Consider the following 13,149-nt stretch of genomic DNA (forward strand, 5'->3'; position numbering starts at 1 on the left):
GACTGCTGAGCAGTGTGGCTGTCTGCGTATTCTCCTTGACATGCCCCGATCCCTGCGTGACATCCCTGCTGTGATCAGAGCCTCCTCAAACCAAATGGCAGGGACAGTTCTGTGCACGGCTCCGAGCCAGACCCCGGTCCGACGGTTTGTCTGAGTACACTTGGCCTGCCGCAAGGGGCGCGGTCTCGTCACGCCGTCGAAAGCTCGGAGCGCACGGCATTTAATGACCTGATTCCGTTTAAAATGTCGTGATCTGGCAAACTCCGCCCATCCAGCCCTCCCGGCAGAATAATGAAACCCGCTCATTTTGCAGATTGGAACGATGGTGTCAACTAGGGCTGGGTATTAGGGAGGATCTCATGATTCTCGTTTGATTTGTTACTATGGTGGTCTTTAATTGAAGAGGGAAGTGGTTGAATAACTTACAATGCATCCGTATTACAATTTCACATTTTCTTTCAGTTAAAACAACAGAATTAAGTTGTATTGGATTATCTGGGTTTTTTTGTCTTTTTTTTTTTAACCCAGTACTATTGTCAACAAGTCGTCAATTGAACAACCTGATCGGACTGGATTGTCTCGCCTTCAGGAGACTAACAAGGGACTGTACATCGTCTAATGCCCTGTTAGAAAAACAAAAAATGTTTTAGTTTTTTTTTTTTTGGAAAGGGAACAATGGATCCTGTAGGCTCTCTCAGCCACATTTGATAAGCAACTCCTTTGTATGCAAGTACATCCTGTGTTCGACAGTTGTCTTTGTCAAAACAAAAGGGGGGCGCGTATTGTTTTGGGTGGATGATGCTTTGTAGGCTGTTTTTGGGGGAGGGCAACTCTCAGCGCCTTTCATTTACATCTGCAGCATTTGGGGCAATCTCTGACACGCACAGTTTGCGTCGGCAATTGTGCGCACGGAAGCCCTGACAACAAAAACACGCAGGCCTACGCAGACAGACACGCACTCACAAGAGAGCGAATTTGCGCACATACAAAACAGGCGGAAAAACTTACAGGGACACAGACACACACACACACACACACACACACACACACACACACACACACACACACACACACACACACACACACACACACACAATAGATAGGCTATACCTGGCTACATGGAGCAACTTTGTGAGGATTTAAATCAGCACTTCAAAAGAGGAGAAAACAAAAACACTCCCAGCAGAGGGGAGGCAGCCTAGACTGTCATCCCCAGACGGAGGGAGCGAGCGGGAGAGGGGAGGGGGTGGAGTTTTCAGGTGTGCTGACTGGAAGCGATGCCACTGTAAATATGTGTGTGTGTGTGTGTGTGTGTGTGTGTGTGTGTGTGTGTGTGTGTGTGTGTGTGTGTGTGTGTGTGTGTGTGTGTGTGTGTCAATGTCGAGCACGTTTGTTTAGCTGCTGTATTTGGACTAAATCTCTTGGAGAAATGATAGTAAGTAATATTGATTTTGACTGCAGAAACTACATTATGTAACACTTCGTATGGCTGTGTCTGAACGACTCGTATCCAGAAATATATTTAGCGGAATTAAAAGTGCGCTTCAGGCAAGTTTTGTTTAAAATTTTATTACGTTTCTCCGTCAGTTTTATGTCTTTGTCAGCCCAAAATAATATTGCATTTAGCTATTGATCTTATAAGGTAAACTCACTGTAATACAAGAGAGTAAAATAAAAAATATCGTCTAGTTTATATCATTGTTTAGGTTCATGCTATCATGTCATTTTAGTGCTTGTATAATATGAAGGGAAAACAATAGAATGGAAAATACAAAAAATGGAAACTGTATTAACACATCAACAAAAAGACCTACGATGCATAACTTCTATTAAATCATGCAAAAAAAACAAGTTCCTGAGGTTGTAGCACTTACGAGAAAGTAAGATTTGTTCTCTACAGTAATTTTGTTTTGACAAACGATAATACTATTACAAGCTTTTTGACAGAGAACAGCCAAGAGATTAAAATGTAGGATATCTATCCAGTCTCTGATGCTCAGAAGTGTTTTTTTTTAAATTTCATAAGGTGACGACATTGCATTAACTTTTATCATCAGGTTTTTCTAACCAATGCATCAATATTAGTCTAAGCTAAGTCGTTTTCTCTCTTACGTTGGTGACGCTATGATTTTGTTTCCGTCAATGTGACCTACTTGACATTATAGTTAATTTAATCTTACCACCGGGCTGTTTCTGTGCTGCAGGTGGAGTTTGAGTGGCTGAGACAGTACTGGTTCCAGGGCCAGCGCTACACCCGCTTCTGCAGTTGGTGGAGCGGCCCCATGGAGCAGCTGGAGCAGGACTGGAGGCTGATGGAGACCATGGTAAGAGCAGCATCCCCGCACCGCACACAGCCAGGACGTGGACGGTAACTACGTCCTGTCTGCCGGGGATCAGTCGGAGGCTCAGTGCTGAGGGTAGCATGGTTATGTGTTTGGGAAGATGAAATAAATAAAAACACACGTCCCTCTTCTTACACGTCTCAATAAAATGAACAGCTAGTGTGGAGGTTTTTTTTTTTTGTTGTTTTTTTTCCTCCGGTTTCCATACCTGATTACAGAGTGATGATACACACCTCTCCAGCGTCCCAACATGCCTCAGCTTCTTCTAATACAAACTATATTAGTTTGTATACAGGTTGTTTTTTTTTTTTTTTTTGGGGTTTTTTTTGGAGGCTCCCGCCTGCATGAAATGACACGTTGTGTTGTCTCGCTTCACACGTTGCTTGTTAAACAAGCGAACATTAAAGATGTGTCATTTATTTCATTATAGAGTCAGACATGTTTTGTAAGAGCGGAGCGCGGGCGCCGGGCTATTAGTTAGACACCAGTCACTGGAAAAAAGAAACACTTAAAGGAGAACACGTAATAGGGGAGTCGAAAACCACAACTGAGGTGAGTGTGTGTTTTGGTCCCATAAGTTACAGCTCTGCGCTGTTATGCGAAGGCAAATACACGCAGACTCAGGAATGTGGTGTGTCTGCACAAAGCCACACGTGCACACTTAAACCCACTGTACTTTGCTGCAAATATATTTATACATGTGCACTCAGACAGGCTGCGAAGACGCACACTCTCCATCTCCGTTTACCTTACCAGAGCTACCAGCTCATGCCAGTTTGTGTGTGTAAGTGTGTGTGTATGTGTGTGCACGTGTGCGTGTGCGCGTGTGTGCTTTTCAATAACCAAATACCAGCCAGATAACTGGGGCAGCAGGGGGCACTCTTGCACCATTATAGCAGCTTCAGAGGGGACAAGAGAGCTGCACTCCCCTGTCTCTCTCCATCTCTCTGTGTCTGTGTGTGTGTCTCTCTCTCTCTCTCTCTCTCTCTCTCTCTCTCTCTCTCTCTCTCTCTCTCTCCATTTCCCCTATGCCTCTGTGAGCTCTCTGTCTATGTCAGTGGTGAGTGCTGAGCAGTAATCACATCTAATGCCTGGGCAGGGATAAAGACAAGGCATGGAGGGGAGAAACAGTGCTGTTGTCACAATTATAGTCTCTCTCTCTCTCTCTCTCTCTCTGTGCCATTCTTGCACAATCAAACTGCATCTCGAAAGGGGGGAGCACGGTGGAGGGCGTGGGGGGTTTGGGGAGACAGGTGCTAAACTCATCTGGAGCTCCACCTCTGGGCCCAGATGAAGTGTGTGATTTGGACCTGTATTTAGAAAAGGCCGGGGGTGAAATCTGAAGTCTCGGCCTCTCTCTCTCTCTCTCTCCCTCTCTCTCTCTCTCTCCCTCCCTCCCACCCTCCCACCCTTCCTCCCTCTCTTTTTCTTTCTCTCTCTCTCCCTCCCTCTCTTGATCTCTCAGATGGGCAAGCGGTGCGGTGTGTGTGTGAGTAAATGTGTGTTACCGTTTGTTCCGCATGTGGATACTGCCTATAAACATAACACAACGAAAAATAAATGTGTTGCACTCTTATCTCAATTTATTTTTGTACATACAGAAAGGTATTAATATTCTGACCTCAAAATATTTTTGTGTGTACGCAGACATTAATTATTTGAATGTGTGCACGATTAACAAATAAATTACGAGTCAATCATTAAAATAACAGATATAAATGGTCTGTAGCACGGTCGTTCACATTTGAGGCAGTTAAAATGAACCAGAACTGTTGCGATGCAAGACAACAATATTGTCTCCGTGAGCAATATTAACATCAACATATCTGCTCCAATATGCTGATGGAAGGCACTTTTGGTTTTTATAGATGTGTCTTATAGATTTCCTTTTGTTACTTATGGTAACATAGGCTGTTTCCTCGGTTAGAATAAATCGTATTTCTCTCACTTGCAGTGGTTTTTATTTTATTTACGTTTTCATTATAATTAACTACTTAATTATATTGAATTATATTTATCAAGTATTTACTTATATTTTAAAATGCTGACATTTAAAATGTACTACTGAAAATACAGTGTCTTACAGATAATGCAAAATGATATTATAAATTTATTATTTTATTATTTATTATTTTGTATTAATTTTGTATTTTTACAACATTATAAATGAAGTAATATTGATAGGGTTTGTAACATGTAGTTGAAAATGTATATAATCTGGTCGTTGTTTTTTTATATAATGCGTTTACATTTCTATTTTGAAATATTTGAAAATAGCAAAATAAAAACGAGCGATGGGCCAGCCTGCCTACGTGCTTATTAGCCTTAGTTTGTGTGTAGTGAGTGAGAATATTGCAAATAACGGAGGACTCTTTCTCTTTCTCTCCCCCTCCCGAGGCGCTCTCTCTCTCTCTCTCTCTCTCTCTCTCTCCCTCCCCCTCTCTCTCCCTCTCTCCCTCTCGCTCTCTCTCTCTCTCTTTCTCTCTCTTTCTGTCTCCCTGTCTGTCTGTCTGTCTCGGCCCCTCAGCCTGTTGTCATGCAAATAGTCAGCCCCCCGTTTGAATTACATTCTGGTAAAAAAAAAAAAAGAAAGAAAGAAAAAGAAGTCTGGCGCCACGCTTCTTCCTAAACTGGAACTTCATGAATTCACAAAGTGCTTCCATTATAGAAACAAAAAAGATGGCCTCCTAAATAAAGAGCAGCCAAGGGTGTGTGTGTGTGTGTGTGTGTGTGTGTGTGTGTGTGTGTGTGTGTGTGTGTGTGTGTGTGTGTGTGTAGGTGGGACCTTCCCCTGTGTTCCAGATCCGTCCCCCTGGACTCTCCGTATCGTGACTATTCGACAATAGTGAGATTTTCCACGAAGCAGCTGCGGCGAGCGGCTTCCACCTGCTCGACAATAGACACACACACACACACACACACACACACACACACACACACACACACACACACACACACACACTTGACTTTTTCTTAAATACCGAATATCTTAAATAGCGGTGCAGCCTTTTTTTCTCCCCCTTTATTTCTGTCTTTCTTCTTTTCACTGCAGGGGGGGGGCTCAGGAGCCCAGATCCATTTTTTATTTTATTTTTCTCTGTGTGTGTGTGTGCTTGTGTGTTAGAGGAATGTGTGTGTGTGTGTGTGTGTGTTTATGTGCGTGTGCATGTGTGTTAAAGGAATGTGTGTGTTTGTGTGTTTGTGTGTGTGTGTGTGTGTGTGTGTGTGTGTGTGTCATTGATGTTAATGTAAGCGCTCGGCGTGACTTTAATTGATTTAGCAGTGCGCCTCACATACTGCAGCTTTTTTCCCTAATTTGTCACTTTCCTGACTTCTGTGGCTGCTCATCTCACAACTTCAAACGCCGCTGCGGATGCAAGATATTCCAGCGAAATCCTCTCTCTCTTTCTCTCTCTCTCTCTCTCTCCTCCCTCTTTCCCTCTCTCTGTTCATTCCTCCTTTCTTTTACTTCTCCGCTTCCCCCCTCTACTATTTCCTCATATTTGTGTCTTTCTTTGCACTCTCCGTCTGTCTCTCTCTCTCACTCTCTCTCTCTCTCTCTCTCTCTCTCTCTCTTTCTCTCTCTCTCTCTCTCCCTCCCTCCCTCCTCTGACAGAGAGATCGGCCTTGATGATGGAAATCTCGGCGGCTTCTATCAAGGAAAAATTAATCGACGTCGTGGCTCCGCGATAAACAGGATCCGCGGCGTTTAATACGTTTGTGTACCCGGAGATGTGTACAAAACAAGAAAGAGGGGGGTGTCGGGGGTCCGTGTGTGTCGTCTGCTCCGCCGCCGCACGTCTGATTGGTCTCGCGCGCGCATGCACGCAGACACACACACACACACACACACACACACACACACACACACGTTCATACACCACATTGCTGATTGCGATCGGAGGATGGCTCTTTTGTTTCTTTTGTTTGTGTGTTTGTTTCCGCGGGGAGAGAAAAAGGAGGAAGAGAGGGTGGAAAAGAGGGAGAGAGAGAGAGAGATAGAGGGAGAGAGAAAGATCCACCTGGCGAGCATTTCATCTCCTGCCCTCTCTTTAATAGCGGTCTCGGGGAACAATCTGGGCCGCCGAGGCGGGGCGAAGTGCAGTCGCACGCAGGCTGGCTCGGCTGCCATCAATAGCTGATTAGGTTATTGACCTGGCAGCCAGGAGCTGTTTGGTGGCAGGCTGATGGAGAGACGGAGAGAGAGAGAGAGAGAGAGAGAGAGAGAGAGAGAGAGAGAGAGAGAGAGAGAGAGAGAGAGAGAGAGAGAGAGAGAGAGAGAGAAGGAGAGAGGGAGAGAGGGAGAGAGAGGGAGAGAAGGAGAGAGGGAGAGAGTCAGGGGGAGAGGCAGAGTAGAAGGGGGTCAATGTAAATGTTATTGCTGTGTGAGCTCATTTGATCAAAGCTCTGGAAAGGTTAAGCGAATCCAATCTGGTTTTGTATGGCAGAGTGCAGACACAGGCGCGAGGCTAGAACCCCCCAGGACGGAGAATGGATTATCATATTGGCGCTGGAGTTTTCTGGGGCCTCCGACGGACAGTTTAGCCGCCCCGTAATGCGTTTAGACATCAATTGGCCTTAATAACCTTTATTGACTTCAGCGGGTCAGTGCCAAGAATCTAATTATCAAAGTGTATCAATTTCATTGGAGTTTAGAGTTGCACCGCTCATATAATTATTTTAAGGTCGGGCCGGGGCAATTAATCCCCTCTCCACTTATTTGATGGCTTTGTAAAACATTATAAATGTTATGGTTTTTTTGTTGTGCGCTTCGCCGTAAATAATTTCAGGAAGCGATTTCTCAGTTGTTTTTTTTTGTTTCGTTTTTTTTTTCTCATTCTATTATTCGGTGAGCTCGCCGTGCTGGACCAGCTGAGGGAAAAGCAGGATATTTAAAAACCTGGGGGCTAGAGCCGAGTCCTGTAGCAGATGTTTTTAGTTTTTAATTTCTTTACTTTGCTCTTCTGGTTCATACGCGCTTTTTTCTACGCTTGCGTGGACTGTGGATTAATTGTAAATTGTAACTTTACTAACCAGAAAATGATTAACAGAACATTTTTATTGCCTCTAATGAAGTCATTTATTATCGATTGATTAAGCAGGAGGCTTATATACAGCTTCTATAAAAATACTCCAATTCAACACAAAATCCACACGTCATTTTTTTTGTTAATTGTTTGTATGTGTGTGTGTATGTGTGTGTGTGTGTGTGTGAGAGTGTGTGTGTGTGCATAACTCCAAACATGTGTGCACCTCTGTGCCTCTATGTATGTAAATCCATCTGTGTTAAGGTTTAGTGTGTGTGTGTGTGTGTGTGTGTGTGTGTGTGTGTGTGTGTGTGTGTGTGTGTGTGTGTGTGTGTGTGTGTGTGTGTGTGTGTGTGTGTGTGTGTGTCTGTGTGTAAAGAAAGCAAGTATAGTAGTTTATCCTTCATTGACAGTCAATGTGCGCTGCTACCTGGATCCTAGCAGCTGTTTTTCCTTATCACGCAACATAGACCAGAGGCCTAATCCACTCGTTCATTATTGCGCAGCCTTGTTTACCTCCGGCTCTATATTAGCTGGCTGGCTTTGCCCTATTTAGACAGAGCGGTGTAAAAAAGAAATTACTCAAAGATTATTGTTATTATTCATTTAAAGAGGAAATATACGGCTGATAATACATTTTACATCGCGCGGCGGCTTGTGTTTGGAAATATATAATGAAAAGAGGCAGGGGGAGATGTGGAGGGAGCCGGCGAGCGAGAGAGAGAGAAAAGAGAGAGAGAGAGGGAGGGAGACGGAGGGAGAGAGAGAGAGATGGAGAAGGGGAAAATGTAGCGTAAGTCGCGGTGCAAAGGTATTTGCAATTCTCTTTGAAGTCCCCATTCAACAGGGTAAGCTGAATTTTGCGGCAGCGCCTGATAGTGTTCTGGGTAAATGCTTAAACCCCTTTAGAGAATTTTCACGGGCAGATACGCGGTGCTCAGAAGGCAGCGTTTATGTTACCTGGAGCCATCGCAGCCCCGCAGCTTTGTTACCGGGGCCGCAGACTGCAGGCGCTTGAATGGAGTCCCGGCGGGGCTCGCCTGCCGCGCACAATCTCGGCACCACATCACCACAGCCTCAAAAACGCACACATAGACACACACACGCACGCACGCACACACACACACACACACACACACACACACACACACACACACACACACACACACACACACACACACACACACACACACACGCACGCCGGTGAGTTTAAAGGTATGGAATTTTTACTGGTCTTTATATATGTCTGCGGAAGGCCTTCCCGATAAGCATATTGACACTAAACATGCTTATATACATGTTATATGCATTCATACACAGATAGATGTAATAATAGAATAATTACAACAGAGCATGTATACCGCGACCCCCTCGGAAAAACAACCACTCATACGAAAACATACACACACACACACACACACACACACACACACACACACACACACACACACACACACACATTCATACACACATCAGTGAGATTAAAGGTATGGGTATGGTATGTAAATGGAATCAGTACCAGTAAATGTTATGGTATTTACTGGTCTTTATGTCTGGTGAACGTCTTCCAGATAAACCAATCAAGTAATAATATATGTGTTTATGTACATGTAATATTTAATAATAATACATGTCATTATATCATGTCTAATATAAGTTCACATATTCTCAAGTTGTTTTACAATAGAGAATGTATACCCCCAACCCCCCTCCTAAACGCACACTCACATACACACACATTAGTGAGTTTAATGGTACTGGATATTTACTGGTCTATACACGTGTCTGATCAAGGTCTGACTGATGAACATATATAACAAATGTAATAATTCACATGTTAATATACATGCAATATGTAATAATATACATTTAATAATATAATATTATATGACTAACTATTCTCAAGTTTACAGTGGTGCTGTATTGCATTTACGATGCGCCCACATTTTCCCAATTAAAAATAAATAGTGCATGCAATATTTTTTTTATGTTACAGGTAAGAAATAAAAAATCCATACAAAATTACAATAATTAAAGATAAAACTTTGATGACTCTTAAGTTGGGAACATACTGTCCCCCCCAAAATAATACCTCGTTGCTTGTTGTGGTTGAGGCTTGCTGCATAATGCAAAGTTTTACTGTGTTCCAGCTGCGGCGGTGAGTCTTCGTTTTCCGGGGATCAGTGCTTGTTATTCCTCTTTTCTCCTGTATTTTAAAGTGATGTGTTTTTGGGTTTAGACGGACGCTCTTTTCTTGACACTAAATATTTCTCAAAAGCAGGATGTCGCTCATTATCCCGACAGAGATTATTCGGAGGGGGAACCGCAAACTAGTTTAGCTCTATTAATTGAATAAATATATTGTTATGTTTTGACTGGAAAATAGCCATCAAATGTATCAGAGTTTTTCCCAACAGTAGGACCTTAACTTCTTAAAACAAAGAGACAAAAAATAACAATAATAATGTTTTATATCAGCTGTCAATGAAACAAAATACTGTCCCCACTATAGCACGGAATGCACATCTGTAGAAGTGTGTGAGAAGCAGGGGAAAAAATTAAAATAAAATGGGAACCACCGTATATTTTCTCATTGCCGGCGCGACGGATAAATTCATTTTGTTTGTGTGAACGTCGACAGTGTTTCCAGTGTATTGGCAGGCTTTGAAGGCGGCTCTTCTGGGTTTTCTAAGAAAAACAAATGAGCACTTTACAGAGACTGATCTGTCTTATCCGCTTAGCAGCCCCTCAAAATCCCTGCCTTTATTTTCTTACTCACCTATTTACTCACTTATTCCTTCACTCACCTCTCTGTTTATTTGGTGTGATTCCTGCCCACCCCGCCTCCACCCCTACCCACCGCTCTTCTGTCTCTCTCTCTCTCTCTCTCTCTCTCTCTCCTCTCTCTCTCTCTCTCTCTCTCTCTCCCCCCGATCAGCACGATAAGCCTTCAGAGGGAGGCAGATAACATCCATTAAAGTGGTATGGAGGAATTACGGGGCAGCCCGGATTAATCACTATTCAGGCTAATCGCATTCCGCGTGGACGACAGGGAGGGCTGGCCGCAGGGCCTCGACCAGAAGAGAGAGAGGATTTGCGTGTGCGCCTGTGCGGGCGTGTGTGTGTGTGTGTGTGTGTGTGTGTGTGTCTGTGTCTGTGTCTGTGCATGTGCGCTCGCGTGTGTGCATGAGCACGAGGGTGACTAGAAAAGTGTCTTGAAATCCCCCAGAAAAGTTGAAAGAGAGATTTGTGAATATTTGGTGTCAAACCTCACACGGACTGGCAACATCGCTGCTAACCAACGCTTGACATGTGATTATTCCAGAACTTTGAGCCAGGTGCGATTGTTTACTCTTGCAGTCGAGTGTTTCAAAATGGCCGAGGGGCAAAAATGACCCCCCCCCCCCCCCCCCCCGACCCCAAAAATAAAAGAAAAACCTGACTTCTCTTTATTTGTTATGTTTGGTATATTCCTCATATAAGCACCTTTGCATTTCGGTTTATTTCATTACCCTGGACTTGAACATTTTCTTTTCTCCCAAAGTCGAGACATTCATTGTTTTTCATCCATTTATACATATCGTACATTTACATTTATACGTTTATTAATATTATCATCATTATTTATTCTTTATCATTATATTATTTATACATGTATATTCTATAGATTCTTCTACATTCCTCTTCATACATTTACACACATATTTAGATGTGTCCAGGCACCTTTTAATGGCCGTGGCACCACTGGCACAGATCCATTTAAGCCAAGATGCCGTCCAAAAAGAAGTGTACTTAGATGTATTGGTGTTGAAGAGTTAAATGTCTCCATTTTGCCTTTGTCTGACCTCCATCAATACACTTCTTCACAGCACATTTCATCATTGATATGTGTGTGTGTTTGTGTCAAATGTTTGACAGGGAAATGTGTGTGAGAAAGGGGGGGGGGGGGAGGGTAGAAAAAAACCCCTGCTTTAAACAGGGGGGTGTTAGCAAAGTCAAGAGAAAATACAAGTCCTTGGAGTGTGCTTGAAAGTTTGAAGCTTTGTTTCTTCTGTCTCGTGTGCCGTTCTCTGCGCGGCCCGAAGAAGAAAACAAAATCAAGAGTTTACTCAACAGAGATCAAACTTGATCTGTGTGTTTGCTGGTGAAGCACATACTTTCCCCCTGTGAAGTGTCGGGGGAAGTCAATACAACAGCAACAACAACAACAACAACAATAACAAAAACTTGAATCCTGGAACTACACTGTTACATTTTTTATGGAGCTTTCCCTTTTGGGAGCCCTTAAATAACCGCGTTCAACAAATAAGTCTTTTTTTTTTTTTTTTTTTTAATCTCTCTTTGCGTGGTTTTCCTCTCTGAATTTGGACGGTTCAGACTTTGAAATGCCGGGCGTTTGGTGCCTCCGTCCTCCGGGCGGCGCGGCCCTTCCCCGCCCTCGCAGGTGAGCGCCGCGCGTCGCGCCGGCGTAAGAGATGGGGGACGCTGTAATTAACGCGAGTCCTTTAGTGAGCCCCGCCTGGCTCTGCAGGGAGCGCCCGATATAGCGCTCATTAATTCCTATTTGTGCGTAATGAGAGGGTCACGTTGGACGTAATAAATGACTCTTTTATTCAGGCGAGAGAGAGAGAGAGAGAGAGAGAGAGAGAGAGAGAGAGAGAGAGAGAGAGAGAGAGAGAGAGAGAGAGAGAGAGAGAGAGAGAGAGAGAGAGAGAGAGAGAGAGAGAGAGAGAGAGAGAGAGAGAGCGAGCGAGCTCTTGGGGCGACATCCCTCTCCTGGCTAACTGGCTCATAAACACCCTTCAGTTGATCCGATCAGGGGTGGAGGGGTGAGGGTGGAGCGGCAGGGGGGCGGGGAGTCTCCTGCATCAGGAGACACACACACACACTTATACCACACACACATTGATTCACTGCACGATGAGGCTAGATTGTTGTTTGACTGGGGGTTCTCTGTGAATGGGGAGTGAGGTGTAATCAAGGTGTGATCAGATCCATGTTCTCATCCTCCCTTATGTCTGTCCACCATTAGCAGTCATAGTGACACGTACGGACACACTATGGTCCGGCATCCAGGTGCCGTAGCTCCCTCTTTGAATCCGCCAGCGTACAAAATGTGATAATTCTCATCCTTTTTCTGGTCTAACCTCTGTGGGCACATGGGGTGTTAGGATAGAAGGTAAAATATAGGAGAAAAAAAAAAATGTTATGGAACTTGTTTTGTTGCCACATATAGGGAACTTGCACACATTTTGCAAAAACATCTAATTAAGTATTGAGGGGTTACAGATTTGCATGATGAATAATAATTATGCAATAACACACAGATTGCTGTCTTTATTTATATCAGTTGTCACACTTTACTTAAACTGTTTTTTAATTTTGTTTGTAACCACTGCTGTACGTGATAACCACCATCTGTTATGTATTACAAAACTTATTACAAATTGGATTACAAAATGTGGCAAGTGATTGCCACCAAGAATGCGGGTGTAATTACTTATGAATGAGAAAATTTATGAAAGTTATATAGGAGTTTCATTTTGCCTTTGCCTTCATTCTTCCCTCTTAGCTCCACGCTGACATATAATTGTGTAGGTTCACGCCCTTTCTTTAAGTGGACCTATTATGCGCCTTTTCACCAAGTTAATATATGGTCTCTGAGGCCCCCAAAACATATTTTTAAAGTTTTGTTTTCTGAAAATACCACACAGATTGTGAGAGATTCAAGTCATTCCAACATTTGTCCAATCCACCCTGTCTGAAAACGGGCTGTTTCA

At 43.5% G+C, this 13,149-nt stretch overlaps 1 protein-coding gene across 2 annotated transcripts in view; it reads left to right on the forward strand.

The window, feature by feature from the left end:
• The window catches only part of fto (FTO alpha-ketoglutarate dependent dioxygenase), a 132,031-nt gene that overhangs the window by 37,606 nt on the left and 81,276 nt on the right, over positions 1–13,149 (forward strand). For both annotated transcript variants that reach the window (XM_079997022.1, XM_079997021.1), the window contains one exon: positions 2,205–2,324. In XM_079997022.1, coding sequence (XP_079853148.1) covers positions 2,205–2,324 — 120 coding nt within the window. The remainder of the gene's footprint in view (positions 1–2,204; positions 2,325–13,149) is intronic.

The sequence above is a fragment of the Zeus faber genome (assembly GCF_960531495.2).
Source record: "Zeus faber genome assembly, chromosome: 3".
Lineage (NCBI taxonomy): Eukaryota > Metazoa > Chordata > Actinopteri > Zeiformes > Zeidae > Zeus > Zeus faber.